The sequence below is a fragment of the Coregonus lavaretus genome, assembly GCF_964263955.1.
Source record: "Coregonus lavaretus genome assembly, chromosome: 3".
NCBI classification, from domain to species: Eukaryota; Metazoa; Chordata; class Actinopteri; order Salmoniformes; family Salmonidae; genus Coregonus; species Coregonus lavaretus.
In genome coordinates, this window is record NC_139990.1 from 34011963 (window position 1) to 34028076 (window position 16114).

Genomic DNA, 16114 nt, shown 5'->3' on the forward strand with positions numbered 1-16114 from the left:
CAAGATTTGTGGAGGTCTATAATTTTTTTTCTGAGGCCTTGGCTGATTTCTTTTGATTTTCCCACTGAGTTTGAAGGTAGGCCTTGAAATACATCCACAGGTACACCTCCATTGACTCAAATGATGTCAATTAGCCTATCAGAAGCTTCTAAAGCCAGGACATCATTTTCTGGAATTTTCCAAGCTGTTTAAAGGCACAGTCAACTTAGTGTATGTAAACTTCTGACCCACTAGAATTGTGATAGAGTGAATTATAACTTAAATAATCTGTCTAAACAATTGTTGGAAAAATTACTTGTGTCATGCACAAAGTAGATGGCCTAACCAACTTGCCAAAACTATAGTTTGTTAACAAGACATTTGTGGAGTGGTTGAAAAACGAGTTTTAATGACTCCAACCTAAGTATATGTAAACTTCCGACTTCAACTGTATGTATTCACCCCCTTTGCTATGAAGCCCCTAAATAACATCTGGTGCAACCAATTACCTTCAGAAGTCACATAATTTGTTAAATAAAGTCCACCTGTGTGCAATCTATGTGTCAAATGATCTGTCACAGGATCTCAGTATATATATATATATATATATATATATATATATATATATATATATATATATATATATATATATATATATATATATATATATATATATATATATATATATATATATATATATATATATATATATATATATATACACACACACACACACACACACCTGTTCTGAAAGGCCCCAGAGTCTGCAACACCACTAAGCAAGGGGCACCACCAAGCAAGCGGCACCATGAAGACCAAGGACCTGCAAACAGGTCAGGGACAAAGTTGTGGAGAAGTACAGATCAGGGTGGGTTATAAAAAAATATCAGAAACTTTGAACATCCCACGGAGCACCATTAAATCCAATATAAAAAAATGGAAAGAATATGGCACCACAACAAACCTGCCAAGAGAGGGCCGCCCACCAAAACTCACGGACCAGGCAAGGAGGGCATTAATCAGAGAGGCAACAAAGAGACCAAAGATAACACTGCAAAGCTCCACAGCAGAGATTGGAGTATCTGTCCATAGGACCACTTTAAGCCGTACACTCCACAGAGCTGGGCTTTACGGAAGAGTGGCCAGAAAAAAAGCCATTGCTTAAAGAAAGAAATAAGCAAACACGTTTGGTGTTTGCCAAAAGGCATGTGGGAGACTCCCTAAACATATGGAAGAAGGTACTCTGGTCAGATGAGACTAAAATTGAGCTTTTTGGCCTTCAAGGAAAACGCTATGTCTGGCGCAAACCAAACACCTCTCATCACCTCGAGAACACCATGGTAGTGGCAGCATCATGCTGTGGGGTTGTTTTTCATCGGCAGGGACTGGGAAACTGGTCAGAATTGAAGGAATGATGGATGGTGTTGAATACAGGGAAATTCTTGAGGGAAACCTGTTTCAGTCTTTTAGAGATTTGAGACTGGGACGGAGGTTCACCTTCCAGCAGGACAATGACCCTAAGAATACTGCTAAAGCAACACTTGAGTGGTTTAAGGGGAAACATTTAAATGTCTTGGAATGGCCTAGTCAAAACCCAGACCTATATCCAATTGAGAATCTGTGGTATGACTTAAAAATTGCTGTACACAAGCGGAACCCATCCAACTTGAAGGAGCTGGAGCAGTTTTGCCTTGAAGAATGAGCAAAAATCCCAGTGGCTAGATGTGCCAAGCTTATAGAGACATATCCCAAGAGACTTGCAGCTGTAATTGCTGCAAAAGGTGGCTCTACAAAGTATTTACTTTGGGGGAGTGAATAATTATGCACGCTCAAGTTCTGTTTTTTTGCCTTATTTCCTGTTTGTTTCACAAAAAAAGTACACTGCTCAAAAAAATAAAGGGAACACTTAAACAACACAATGTAACTCCAAGTCAATCACACTTCTGTGAAATCAAACTGTCCACTTAGGAAGCAACACTGATTGACAATACATTTCACATGCTGTTGTGCAAATGGAATAGACAACAGGTGGAAATTATAGGCAATTAGCAAGACACCCCCAATAAAGGACTGGTTTTGCAGGTGGTGACCACAGACCACTTCTCAGTTCCTATGCTTCCTGGCTGATGTTTTGGTCACTTTTGAATGCTGGCGGTGCTTTCACTCTAGTGGTAGCATGAGACGGAGTCTGCAACCCACACAAGTGGCTCAGGTAGTGCAGCTCATCCAGGATGGCACATCAATGCGAGCTGTGGCAAGAAGGTTTGCTGTGTCTGTCAGCGTAGTGTCCAGAGCATGGAGGCGCTACCAGGAGACAGGCCAGTACATCAGGAGATGTGGAGGAGGCCATAGGAGGGCAACAACCCAGCAGCAGGACTGCTACCTCCGCCTTTGTGCAAGGAGGAGCAGGAGGAGCACTGCCAGAGCCCTGCAAACTGACCTCCAGCAGGCCACAAATGTGCATGTGTCTGCTCAAACGGTCAGAAACAGACTCCATGAGGGTGGTATGAGGGCCCGACGTCCACAGGTGGGGGTTGTGCTTACAGCCCAACACCGTGCAGGACGTTTGGCATTTGCCAGAGAACACCAAGATTGGCAAATTCACCACTGGCGCCCTGTGCTCTTCACAGATGAAAGCAGGTTCACACTGAGCACGTGACAGACGTGACAGAGTCTGGAGACGCCGTAGAGAACGTTCTGCTGCCTGCAACATCCTCCAGCATGACCGGTTTGGCGGTGGGTCAGTTATGGTGTGGGGTGGCATTTCTTTGGGGGGCCGCACAGCCCTCCATGTGCTCGCCAGAGGCAGCCTGACTGCCATTAGGTACCGAGATGAGATCCTCAGATCCCTTGTGAGACCATATGCTGGTGCGGTTGGCCCTGGGTTCCTCCTAATGCAAGACAATGCTAGACCTCATGTGGCTGGAGTGTGTCAGCAGTTCCTGCAAGAGGAAGGCATTGATGCTATGGACTGGCCCGCCTGTTCCCCAGACCTGAATCCAATTGAGCACATCTGGGACATCATGTCTCGCTCCATCCACCAACGCCACGTTGCACCACAGACTGTCCAGGAGTTGGCGGATGCTTTAGTCCAGGTCTGGGAGGAGATCCCTCAGGAGACCATCCGCCACCTCATCAGGAGCATGCCCAGGCGTTGTAGGGAGGTCATACAGGCACGTGGAGGCCACACACACTACTGAGCCTCATTTTGACTTGTTTTAAGGACATTACATCAAAGTTGGATCAGCCTGTAGTGTGGTTTTCCACTTTAATTTTGAGGGTGACTCCAAATCCAGACCTCCATGGGTTGATAATTTTGATTTCCATTGATAATTTGTGTGATTTTGTTGTCCGCACATTCAACTATGTAAAGAAAAAAGTATTTAATAAGATTATTTCATTCATTCAGATCTAGGATGTGTTATTTTAGTGTTCCCTTTATTTTTTTAAGCAGTGTATTTTACATCTTCAAAGTGGTAGGCATGTTGTGTAAATCAAATGACACAAACCCCCCCAAAAAAATCAATTTTAATTCCAGGTTGTAAGGCAACAAAATAGGAAAAATGCCAAGGGGGGGGGGGGGTGAATACTTTCGCAAGCCACTGTATCCCAACCAGAAACTATGGATTACAGGCAACATCCGCACTGAGCTAAAGGCTAGAGCTGCCGCTTTCAAGGAGCAGGACACTAATCCGGACGCTTATAAGAAATCCCGCTATGCCCGCCGACGAATCATCAAACAGGCAAAGCGTCAATACAGGACTAAGATTAAATCCTACTACACCAGCTCTGACGCTCGTCAGATGTGGCAGGGCTTGCAAACTATTAGATTACAAAGGGAAACCCAGCCGCAAGCTGCCCAGTGACGCGAGCCTACCAGACGAGCTAAATACCTATGTTTGCTTCAAGGCAAGCAACACTGAACCATGCATGAGAGCACCAGCTGTTCCAGACGACTGATCACGCTCTCCGTAGCCGATGTGAGTAAGACCTTTTAAACAGGTCAACATTCACAAGGCCGCAGGGATTACCAGCATGCGTACTCAGAGCATACGCTGACCAACTGGCAAATGTCTTCACTGACATTTTCAACCTTTCCCTGACCGAGTCTGTAATACCAACATGTTTCAAGCAGACCACCATAGTCCCTGTGCCCAAGGACACTAAGATAACCTGCCTAAATGACTACCGCCCCGTAGCACTCATGTCTGTACCATGAAGTGCTTTGAAAGGCTGGTCATGGCTCATATCAACACCATCATCCCAGAAACCCTAGACTAACTACAATTTGCATACCACCCCAACAGATCCACAGATGATGCAATCTCTATTGCACTCCACACTGCCCTTTCTCACCTGGACAAAAGGAACACCTACGTGAGAATGCGGATTCTTGACTACACCTCAGCGTTCAACACCATGGTGCCCTTAAAGCTCATCACTAAGCTAAGGACTCTGGGACTGAACACCTTCCTCTGCAACTGGATCCTGGACTTCCTGACGGGCCACCCCCAGGTGGTAAGGGTACACAACAACATCTGTCACGCTGATCCTCAACCTGGGGGCCCTTCGGGGGTGCGTGCTTAGTCCCCTCCTGTACTCCCTGTTCACCCACGACTGCGTGGCCAGGCACGACTCCAACACCATTAAGTTTGCAAACGACAACGGTAGTAGGCCTGATCATCAACAACGATGAGACAGCTTATAGGGAGGTCAGAGACCTGGCAGTGTGGTGCCAGGACAACAACTTCTCCCTCAATGTGAGAAAGACAAAGGAACTGATCGTGGACTACAGGAAAAGGAGGGCTGAGCAAGCCCCCTATTCACATCGACGGGGCTGTAGTGGAGCCGGTCGAGCGATTTCAAGTTCCTTGGTGTCCACATCACTAACAAACTATCATGGTCCAAACACACCAAGACAGTCGTGAAGAGGGCATGACAACGCCAGGAGACTGAAAAGATTTGGCATGGGTCCTCAGATCCTCAATGTTCTACAACTGCACCATCGAGAGCATCCTGACTGGTTGCATCACCGCTTGGTATGGCAACTGCTCACCATCCGACCGCAAGGGCCTACAGAGGGTAGTGTGTACGGCCCAGTACATCACTGGGGCCAAGCTTCCGGCCATCCAGGACCCTAAGAATTGTCAGACTCCAGCCACCCAAGTCATAGACTGTTCTCTCTGCTACCGCACGGCAAGCTGTACCGGAGCTCCAAGTCTAGGTCCAAAAGGCTCCTACCCCCAAGCCATAAGACTGCTAAACAGTTAATCAAATGGCTACCCGGACTATTTGCATTGACCCCCCCCCTCCCCCCCCCGCTGTTTATTATCTATGCATAGTCACTTTACCCCTACCTACACTACCAGTCAAAAGTTTGGACACACCTACTCATTCAAGGGTTTTTCTTTATTTTTACATTGTAGAATAATAGTGAAGACATCAAAACTATGAAAAAAAACATATGGAATCATGTAGTAAACAAAAAAAAGTGCTAAACAAATCAAAATATATTATATATTTGAGATTCTTCAAATAGCCACCCTTTGCATTGATGACAGCTTTGCACACTTGGCATTCTCTCAACCAGCATCACCTGGAATGCTTTTCCAACAGTCTTGAAGGAGTTCCCACATACGCTGAGCACTTGTTGGCTGCTTTCCTTCATTCTGCGGTCCGACACATCCCAAACCATCTCAATTGGTCAATTATCCTCACATGGCCTCTCCTATCATTGCTACGCAGACGACACACAACTAATCTTCTCCTTACCCCCTTCTGATAACCAGGTGGCGAATCGCATCTCTGCATGTCTGGCAGACATATCAATGTGGATGACGGCTCACCACCTCAAGCTGAACCTCTGCAAGACGGAGCTGCTCTTCCTCCCGGGGAAGGACTGCCCGTTCCATGATCTCGCCATCACGGTTGAAAACTCTGTTGTGTTTTCCTCCCAGAGTGCAAAGAGCCTTGGCGTGACCCTGGACAACACCCTGTTGTTCTCCGCTAACATCAAGGTGGTTACCCGATCCTGTAGGTTCATGCTCTACAACATTCGGAGAGTACGACCCTGCCTTACACAGGAAGCGGCACAGGTCCTAATCCAGGCACTTGTCATCTCCCGTCTGGATTACTGCAACTCGCTGTTGGCTGGGCTCCCTGCCTGTGCCATTAAACCCCTACAACTCATCCAGAATGCCGCAGCCCGTCTGGTGTTCAACCTTCCCAAGTTCTCTCACGTCACCCCGCTCCTCCGCACACTCCACTGGCTTCCAGTTGAAGCTCGCATCTGCTACAAGACCATGGTGCTTGCCTACGGAGCTGTGAGGGGAACGGCACATCCGTACCTTCAGGCTCTGATCAGTCCCTACACCCAAACGAGGGCATTGCGTTCATCCACCTCTGGCCTGCTGGCCCCCCTACCTCTGCGGAAGCACAGTTCCCGCTCAGCCCAGTCAAAACTGTTCGCTGCTCTGGCACCCCAATGGTGGAACAAGCTCCCTCACGACGCCAGGACAGCGGAGTCACTCACCACCTTCCGGAGACACTTGAAACCCCACCTCTTTAAGGAATACCTGGGATATGATAAAGTAATCCTTCTACCCCCCTTACCCCACCCCAAAAAAATACAAATAATAATAACATATTGTAAAGTGGTTATCCCACTGGCTATAAGGTGAATGCACCAATTTGTAAGTTGCTCTGGATAAGAGCATCTGCTAAATGACGTAAATGTAATTGGGTTGAGGTCAGGGGATTGTGGAGGCCAGGTCATCTGATGCAGCAGTCCATCACTCTCCTTCTTGGCAAACTAGCCCTTACACAGCCTGGAGGTGTGTTGGGTCATTGTCCTGTTGAAAAACAAATGATAGTCCCACTAAGCCCAAACTATGCTGGTTAAGTGTGCCTTGAATTCTAAATAAATCACAGACAGTGTCACCAGCAAAGCACCCCCACACCATAACACCTCCTCAATGCTTTATGGTGGGAAATACACAAGCGGAGATTATCTGTTCACCCACACTTCGTCTCATAAAGACACGGCGGTTGGAACCAAAAATATCCAATTTGGACTCCAGAACAAAGGACACATTTCCACCGGTCTAATGTCCATTGATCGAGTTTCTTGGCCCAAGCAGGTCTCTTCTTCTTATTGGTGTCCTTTAGTAGTGGTTTCTTTGCAGCAATTCGACCATGATGGCCTGATTCACACAGTCCCCTCTGAACAGTTGATGTTGAGATGTGGTCCTCTGTAGCTCAGCTGGTAGAGCACGGCGCTTGTAACGCCAGGGTAGTGGGTTCAATCCCCGGGACCACCCATACGTAAAAATGTATGCACACATGACTAAGTCGCTTTGGATAAAAGCGTCTGCTAAATGGCATATTATTATTATTATTTATGTGTCTGTTACTTGAACTCTGTGAAGCATTTATTTGGGCTGCAATTTCTGAGGCTGGTAACTCTAATGAACTTATCCTCTGCAGCAGAGGTAACTCTGGGTCTTCCATTCCTGTGGCGGTCCTCATGAGAGCCAGTTTCATCATAGCGCTTGATGGTTTTTGCAATTTTCCGGATTGACTGACCTTCATGTCTTAAAGTAATGATGGACTGTTGTTTCTCTTTGCTTATTTGAGCTGTTCTTGCCATAATATGGACTTGGTCTTTTACCAAATAGGGCTATCGTCTGTTATTTCATAGTTGATGTCTTCACTATTATTCTACAATGTAGAAAATAGTAAAAAAATAAAGAAACCCTTGAATGAGCAGGTGTGTCCAGTTTTTGACTGGTACTGTACATGTATATATTACCTTGACTAACCTGTACCCCCACACATTGACTCGGTACCGGTACCACCTGTATATAGTCACGTTATTGTTATTTTGTGTTACTTTTTTTTGTTCCGTTTATTTTATAGCAAATATTTTCTTACTTAAAAAAAAAAAACTCTGCACTGTTGTATTCGGCGCATGTGAGAAATAAAATTGGATTTGTTTTCTTAAATTAGTTAACCCGTTAAACTCTGAGTGGTTAAACACTGAGTTGTTTAGCCTGTTAACTCCCCCCATGAAAGCTACAGGCCCCCAATCTAGTGGACGAACTGGGAATCAGACAGGGGATATATTTACAAAATCAAATCATATTTGTCACATGCTTCGTAAACAACAGGTGTAGACTAACAGTGAAATGCTTACTTACGGGCCCTTCCCAACAATACCTATCCACCTATCAATGGATAGGAAGTGACTTCAGCTTTCTCCTCATGTACATCATTCCTGTAAGACGTAAAATTAAGGAATGGTACGTTGCACAAGCCCTGCAATTTTTAAATGACTGTGTTCCTATTGGAATTTACGCATGGTTAGAGTGCCACCATTAGGTAAAAGACCTGACCATTATAAAATGTTTTATACTTTGACATTTTATTCCCCAAAATGGGGACAATTGGAGGGGCTCCTCCCCCACCCCGCCCTAAAAACAGTACATTTCAGTTTTTTGGGCCTGTTGCATTCCGGGCTATGTAGTAATCACACTGTTTCCTGTCACCTTTTTCAGAATCCCACAGTTCTTACAGTGAGGGAAAAAAGTATTTAATCCCCTGCTGATTTTGTACATTTGCCCACTGACAAAGACATGATCAGACTATAATTTTAATGGTAGGTTTATTTGAACAGTGAGAGACAGAATAACAACAAAAAAATCCAGAAAAACGCAAGTCAAAAATGTTATAAATTGATTTGCATTTTAATGAGGGAAATAAGTATTTGACCCATCTGCAAAACATGACTTCGTACTTGGTGGCAAAACACTTGTTGGCAATCACAGAGGTCAGATGTTTCTTGTAGTTGGCCACCAGGTTTGCACACATCTCAGGATGGATTTTGTTCCACTCCTCTTTGCAGATCTTCTCCAAGTCATTAAGGTTTCGAGGCTGATGTTTGGCAACTCGAACCTTCAGCTCCCTCCACAGATTTTCTATATGATTAAGGTCTGGTTATTGGCTAGGCCACTCCAGGACCTTAATGTGCTTCTTCTTGAGCCACTCCTTTGTTGCCTTGGCCGTGTGTTTTGGGTCATTGTCATGCTGGAATACCCATCCACGACCCATTTTCAATGCCCTGGCTGAGGGAAGGAGGTTCTCACCCAAGATTTGACGGTACATGGCCCCGTCCATCATCCCTTTGATGCAGTGAAGTTGTCCTGTCCCCTTAGCAGAAAAACACCCCCAAAGCATAATGTTTCCACCTCCATGTTTGACGGTGGGAATGGTATTCTTGGGGTCATAGGCAGCATTCCTCCTCCTCCAAACACGGCGAGTTGAGTTGAAGTCAAAGAGCTTGATTTTGGTCTCATCTGACCACAACACTTTCACCTAGTTCTCCTCTGAATCAATCAGATGTTCATTGGCAAACTTCAGACGGCATGTATATGTGCTTTCTTGAGCAGGGGGACCTTGCGGGCGCTGCAGGATTTCAGTCCTTCACGGCGTAGTGTGTTACCAATTGTTTTCTTGGTGACTATGGTCCCAGCTGCCTTGAGATCATTGACAAGATCCTCCCGTGTAGTTCTGGGCTGATTCCTCACCGTTCTCATGATCATTGCAACTGCACGAGGTGAGCTCTTGCATGGAGCCTCAGGCCGAGGGAGATTGACAGTTCTTTTGCGTTTCTTCCATTTGCGAATAATCGCACCAACTGTTGTCATCTTCTCACCAAGCTGCTTGGCGATGGTCTTGTAGCCCATTCCAGCCTTGTGTAGGTCTACAATCTTGTCCCTGATATCCTTGGAGAGCTCTTTGGTCTTGGCCATGGTGGAGAGTTTGGAATCTGATTGATTGATTGCTTCTGTGGACAGGTGTCTTTTATACAGGTAACAAACTGAGATTAGGAGAACTCCCTTTAAGAGTGTGCTCCTAATCTCAGCTCGTTACCTGTATAAAAGACACCTGGGAGCCAGAAATCTTTCTGATTGAGAGGGGGTCAAATACTTATTTCCCTCATTAAAATGCATATCAATTTATAACATTTTTGACATGCGTTTTTCTGGATTTTGTTGTTGTTATTCTGTCTCTCACTGTTCAAATAAACCTACCATTAAAACTATAGACTGATCATTTCTTTGTCAGTGGGCAAACGTACAAAATCAGCAGGGGATCAAATACTTTTTTCCCTCACTGTACCTTTCCAACAGTACTAAGCATGTGTTTGTAGGACTTATAGTTTTGAAACCAAAATGTACTTAGGGTAGTATATAATATTATGCGTCGTTTAGAAAATGCCACCAGAGGGCATCAGAGTTTAAGAGGTTAAATCCGCTTTGTGTTTTGTTTCCTTGCCACGATACTAACAAGTATCACAATACTGGTATCGTCCCGGCCCTAAAATATACACTACCACCCACGAACACCTCTACAGACCCATTCTCCCTCCCTCTCACCAGGCAGTCTCTCTGGATGGTCTTGCTGAGGGCGTTGTAGTTGTCCGGCTCCAGCAGCAGACCGTCGGGAAAGTCCAGAATGAAGTCCAGGTCCTTGAATGTGGGCACAGCCTTTTCTCGCTCCTTGGTCGAGGCTCGTCTCTTATAGGTGGAGCCCTTCATGTCGTACTTGAGGTGCATGCGCACGGCGCGCGGGAGCAGGTTGTTCATGACAGCGATGCGGATGTTCTTTCCCCCCGCCTGGACACAGTAGAGACCGTAGAACTTTGGCAGCAAGGTTCGCTTGTTCTGGTTCAGGTTCTAGAGAGCGAGTGGAGGGGAAAGGATTGGGGTCCACGTATATCAATCAAATCCACTTTGGTACCGTTTTATTAGCATAGAATGCAACACACAGAGTAAATCAGGAAACACTCAGGACAAATCTTGAATTGTGTAGCAATTACTAGGTCAACTTGGTAACTCAAAGGACAAAACATAGGGTACACAATGGATTACCACACAGACACGCACACTCTTGCATGCACATGCGTACCCACACTCACTCTCTCTCTTACCATGAAGTAGCCAGGCAATAGTTTCTGTAAGAACTCGGCCTCTTTGTGCTGCACAGTCTTAATGATGAACTCATCATCGCTGGAGACGTAGAACAGAGATCCACTGGCTCCAGAGTTGGACAGCTCAATCAGTTCCTCATTACACAATGAGTACTGCAACAAAAACAGTGATTCATTATTTGTTACCGTAAAACTTCAATTAATAGCCTGGGCATTTATTTGCTTAAATCACTGGACACAACAGGCACTTATTAGAGACAGGCTTCTATTTGAGCCAGACATCTATTTCCTTAATGCACACAGCTCATGTGCATAGTTAATTGTTAAATTCCAGCATTTTAATAAATGTATTCATTTCCTGCACTAATGTGTTATCATTTACACACAGTGTCACATTTCTTTTGTATTTAGTATGCCTCTATTTCGAGAAAAAAATAATGATTATCCTCTGACTGCATTTTCGGCAGTTCTTACTTTCGCCACTAGAGAGCGATCAGCCGATTTCTGGGGGTCTGTACTCCCGAAGTTGTTGACTGTTTTTGTGCTTGCCAGTTAGCTAGCAGCTGTTAGCAGCCAATAGCTAACAGTTTTTTTTACTGGCAATAAAAACAAATGATTGTCATCATTTTTTAGAGTCATTAGTGAATTATGTAATGTAACAAATCAACCATTAAACCTTGTAAACAATTCATAGTAACCTCTTAAACAATTCATTTAGACTGGCCTTTTATTTGAAAAAGGCGTTTATTTGAAATGTGTGCCGTTGCCCAGCGGCTATTTGAGACTGGGCTTTCAATTGAAGTTTATACGGTAGTTAAATAGACCATTCCACTTCCAGTATTGCCTTTACCATCTATGATTTCCCTGTTGATCTCCTTTATAATCTGTTGTTTTACTATACTACGTTCAGTCTTCTCTCTCCTTATTTTCTCCTGCTCTCATTTAGCTTCCAGTAACAGAAGAAGGACAGCAAGGTGGGTTGAGAGAGTGTTGTACCAGGTAATCGTCTGGTCGGATACCAAACATCTCCCTGAAGTAGCGAAAGGCGATGGGAGCGTAGGTCTTGAACCTGAAGTCACTGTAGTGGTGGGCTGGGGTCAGGTTACTGCCCTCACTAAGGACGAATATAGGAGTGTGATTAATACATCAATAAGTGACAGCAGACAGAGAACATGAGCCTACTTACGTAAACACAATTCTACTTGTTAAGAATGCAATATTGAAGCAGAGGAGAACATTAAGGGATAATCAACGAGAGGCTATGCGTTCTTTGGAAAATAATGAACGACGTGAAACGTATGTTCCACAACCCACTAGCAGAGTGGAACTAACCTTCCACAGAGTTGCATTATTTTCCAGAGAACACATAGAGCCACGAGTTGATTATCCCTTTTATAGCATAGCTATAATTTAACACATTTGCTGCTAGAAATGTGTTCAACATCCACTGAAGTAGCTAGCAAGTTTACTAGATAGCTATAGTAGTTGCCTTGGTAAACAAACAAACCTGCTAGTTTAGCTAGCCGAACCATCAGTCCTAGCTTGCTATTATGAAAATCAACAATGCAAACGTTTTCAATTCGACATTTGCTTTCAAAAGCAGCTCAAACAGAGCATGTAAGAATGAACTATAGCCATTGAATTCTACCGTGCAAATATACAGTGCGTTATAGGGAAATAATGCAAGCTCTAGAATGTCCTTCAAGCCAATCAGAAACTAGTATTCAACAATGCCATGGTACATTTGGGGAGAACATTAATTAACCTATTTGTTTGTCACAATTCCAAACTTGCAATATTGACATAAAAATCCCATCCTTGCTTCCTACTCCCGCTATACTTTCCTCTCTATAAACCACACACACCTGGGGAAAAATATGCTCTCCACCACTTCAAAGTCCTGCATGAGTACATCTCTCTCAGGCTTCTGACTCAGGCTGCCCACTGTGTGTGTGATGCCCAACTGGATGGCACCTTTCAGGGCAGATGAGGTAGTCTGGAGGAGGGCAGAGCAGAGATCGAGATTGAATAGAAGGTAAGATAACGTATTTCCCAGGTTGAACATATGCACATGTTAAACTCAGCAGAGGAGTGCTCTTTGAGTTTGAAGTGCATGCCTGGGGTGCAGACCGTAGCAAATATATATATATAAAATTGTTTTTTTTTAATGAAAACTAGTGTTCCTATTAGACAAATTCAGATATGTCCATCCCCATTTCGTCCTGTTTAGTTCCTAGTGAATACACCCCAAATTACATAAACATTCCTGACAGTGCTCACTGCTTTCTAATCAGCTGCGACACAACCATACACACATTGTCAGTTATCTCAGGACTATGACCTCTTCAAATGGGGAAATATAAATAACTGAGACATTTAGAAACCAGCAGATGTATCTTCACAATTATGTTATGTAATTAACTGACAACAGGGACTGAATATGTTCATTCATAAGACATGAGAAAAACATTCAAGTAGGAAAGATGAGGTCTGTTACAGTGTGTGAATGGGAGTTGACCAAGAACTCTGACCTTCTTGTAGGTGGTCTCCCCAGTGGGGTCAAGCCCACGGTGGCCAATAGTCTTCTTTATAGTTTGAGATGAGCTTGAGGACCCTGGACCCTGCGAGTGGAAGAAGAGGTGAGTCACAGGGAGAGACAAAGAACATAACACAACCTTTGGGTGAGCCTACTTTATATATATTAGTGTGATTACTGAAGGCATAAAATATTGGCGTGGAAACCACACTGTACATCTTCATCTTTTCACCTCTAAAGAAGCCATCTTCCGAGTCCCAGTTGAGCCTACAGAGAAAGAAATTAAAAGTGAGGGACAGAAAGAATGAAAGACAGAACAAGCAAAAAGATTTGAGAGCCGTTGGTTACTGCACACACTGTACTGTGCAATAGACCGTAGAGCTGCCGTTGTCAATTGTTGCCGTTGGTCATGCCAATCCCAACCAGTCTAAAAACACACAAAAACCTACTTAGACCCAGTTTATACAAAAGGTGTTTTTTGGCCACGGATACATTCAAAGGTGTCAAGACACCACATTCTGTAGCCTAAGACTGAATATGAATACAAAATATAAAAAAAGAACTAGCTAGGCTACTAATGACGATGTATTGCTTGTTTGTTGCTTGCTTTTTAAGTGCTTTGAGATTGTTATTGAAAGCGCTATAGAAATGTAATACTATTATTATTCTTATTATTTAAATGATATAGCCCAAGGAGTAAGATGCGTACATGGGATGTCATCAGTTACCAGTTGTCCCAGCTTTGGGCAGCTGAATCAGTTTCCAAGACAACGAGGCATGCAAACATTCACAGGCCTAAATTGACAGAACCTGAATAGTTCATGTCAACCAGTGCAGTTATCTGTGGTTTGCAAGCTCTCACACACACACACACACTACTATTTTGTAATTTCCTGTTGACAGTAACAAAAGACATGATGTAAATAAAAATACAAAGTACATGTGTTTGCCTGTGTGGCAGTGTCTTGTCAACCAAAAACATAATCACACACTACTGCATGCATCATGAACACCCAAGTTTCAGTTATTTGTTACCTCTGAAAAACTCACTGAAAAGACAGGGTTTCATACACCACCACAAACATGGGAGCAGACAGTGTAGTTGTGTTTTCACACAGACACACTGGTACCTCTGAGGATAGTCTCCTCCAGAACTGAGTCTGCACATCTGTGGGATCGCATGGGGGGGTTAAACGGTTATTGTCACTTTTTCCTGTTAGTAGCTATGTTGTGCACTACTGAACAGTGCCAACCCTAGGACATGGAGTTGTGTACTTGGCAAAGGTGGGTTCTGTCACACGGCTGTATTTAAAGCGCAATCCACATTCTACAGGAAAGAGTCTCAGACATATGATCTCCAAAACGAGTAGCTATTAGGTGTAGAGATATCAGAGAATGTGCACTTACCAGTGGAACTCGCTGGACCTGAAGAAACAGTTCCGGCTGTGGCCATTAATGAAACGTGCACTGTTCTTGCTAAGCGTCAACAAGCTAGCTGCCTAGATTGCAAGGTATAACGTTATTTTCGTCTAAGCGATTGTTCTGGTGCGTTTCCACACAGCTCTGATCCAGGGTCGTCAAGCCAAATAAACTGGACCGAGTGACTAGGCGAAATTCTGGCTACCCCACACTGGCAAAACTCGGCTTGTTTTGCTGGGGTAAGCTGAGGTGTTGGGTCCTCCTTACTCCCCTGAAAAGAAAACATAGTTAGCTAACGTTAGCTAGCAAACAAGATAGCGCCCCTGACATTGACAAACTGACGTGTTGCTAGATTCACCGGTCCTGGCTGGTCATTGCTAGCTAACGTTTACATTATATTTTCGTCATTAGCTGACGCGCTTATCCAGAAACACGTAGCTAGCTAAAGCTACTTTAACTTAAATAACGTTAGTTGGTTAAAATCGCAAGCCACGTTGGCTTCCTGAGTCCTAGCAATGAAAATGGCTATTTCTGATATTTCACATGGCTAACTAGCTAAAATGGGACATGGTGTCGGTAGGAGCAACTAGCTAATAATTTATTTTTTTAAATAACATGTTGACTAAGTATTGTTAAAAAATATATATATATACTAGATAGTTGCTCTTACCGACACCATCTCACCTTTTTTTTTGGTATCGTTTTCAAACAGCAACGCTAACCTAGCCTAGTTTGCTAGCTAATGTCAGCGGAGATTCACCGCTGTAGATTTGTTTTCAGTTTGGATATTGGTTAGATATTCGGAGCTTGCTCGTTAATACATCTTCCACTGAAGGTCCTAGGATGATGAGTGATATGTAAAATCAGATGGTAGAGAGCAAGGTACCCTTTTTTTCTCCGTTCCGTTTTCAAAATGTGACTTTGCGTTGGCTTTCAATGAGGGAATATTATGCACTGTCTATGGGACCGTCTTAAAAGTGCAATCAGCAGAACCAGGGGTCTCATTTATCAACCTTGTCCAGGCACAAATCTGTGAGTAAACCATGCGTGGGATCGTTTCCACACAAAGTGTGAGATTTATCAATATGAACATTTCCTTGAGAGTGAGTAAATTTATGCACAGCCATGACCATGGGTAAGCACAGTGCCACGTGGCGCTGCTTATTGTGAGTAATATGTTTGTTGTATTT

The 16114-nt window shown here is 44.0% G+C and overlaps 1 protein-coding gene across 1 annotated transcript in view; it reads right to left on the bottom strand.

Moving 5' to 3' along the window:
* LOC311121535 (phosphatidylinositol 4-phosphate 5-kinase type-1 alpha-like) overlaps window positions 1–15880 on the bottom strand; it is a 40891-nt gene extending 25011 nt beyond the window's left edge. The window contains exons 1-8 of the mRNA XM_084157973.1: window positions 15811–15880; window positions 14913–15195; window positions 13738–13772; window positions 13501–13590; window positions 12835–12965; window positions 11966–12083; window positions 10970–11122; window positions 10416–10715 (exon numbers count right to left, since the gene is read on the bottom strand). Coding sequence (XP_084014099.1) covers window positions 10416–10715; window positions 10970–11122; window positions 11966–12083; window positions 12835–12965; window positions 13501–13590; window positions 13738–13772; window positions 14913–14958 — 873 coding nt within the window. The 5' untranslated portion in view covers window positions 14959–15195; window positions 15811–15880. The remainder of the gene's footprint in view (window positions 1–10415; window positions 10716–10969; window positions 11123–11965; window positions 12084–12834; window positions 12966–13500; window positions 13591–13737; window positions 13773–14912; window positions 15196–15810) is intronic.
* Between the last annotated feature and the right edge of the window lie 234 nt (window positions 15881–16114).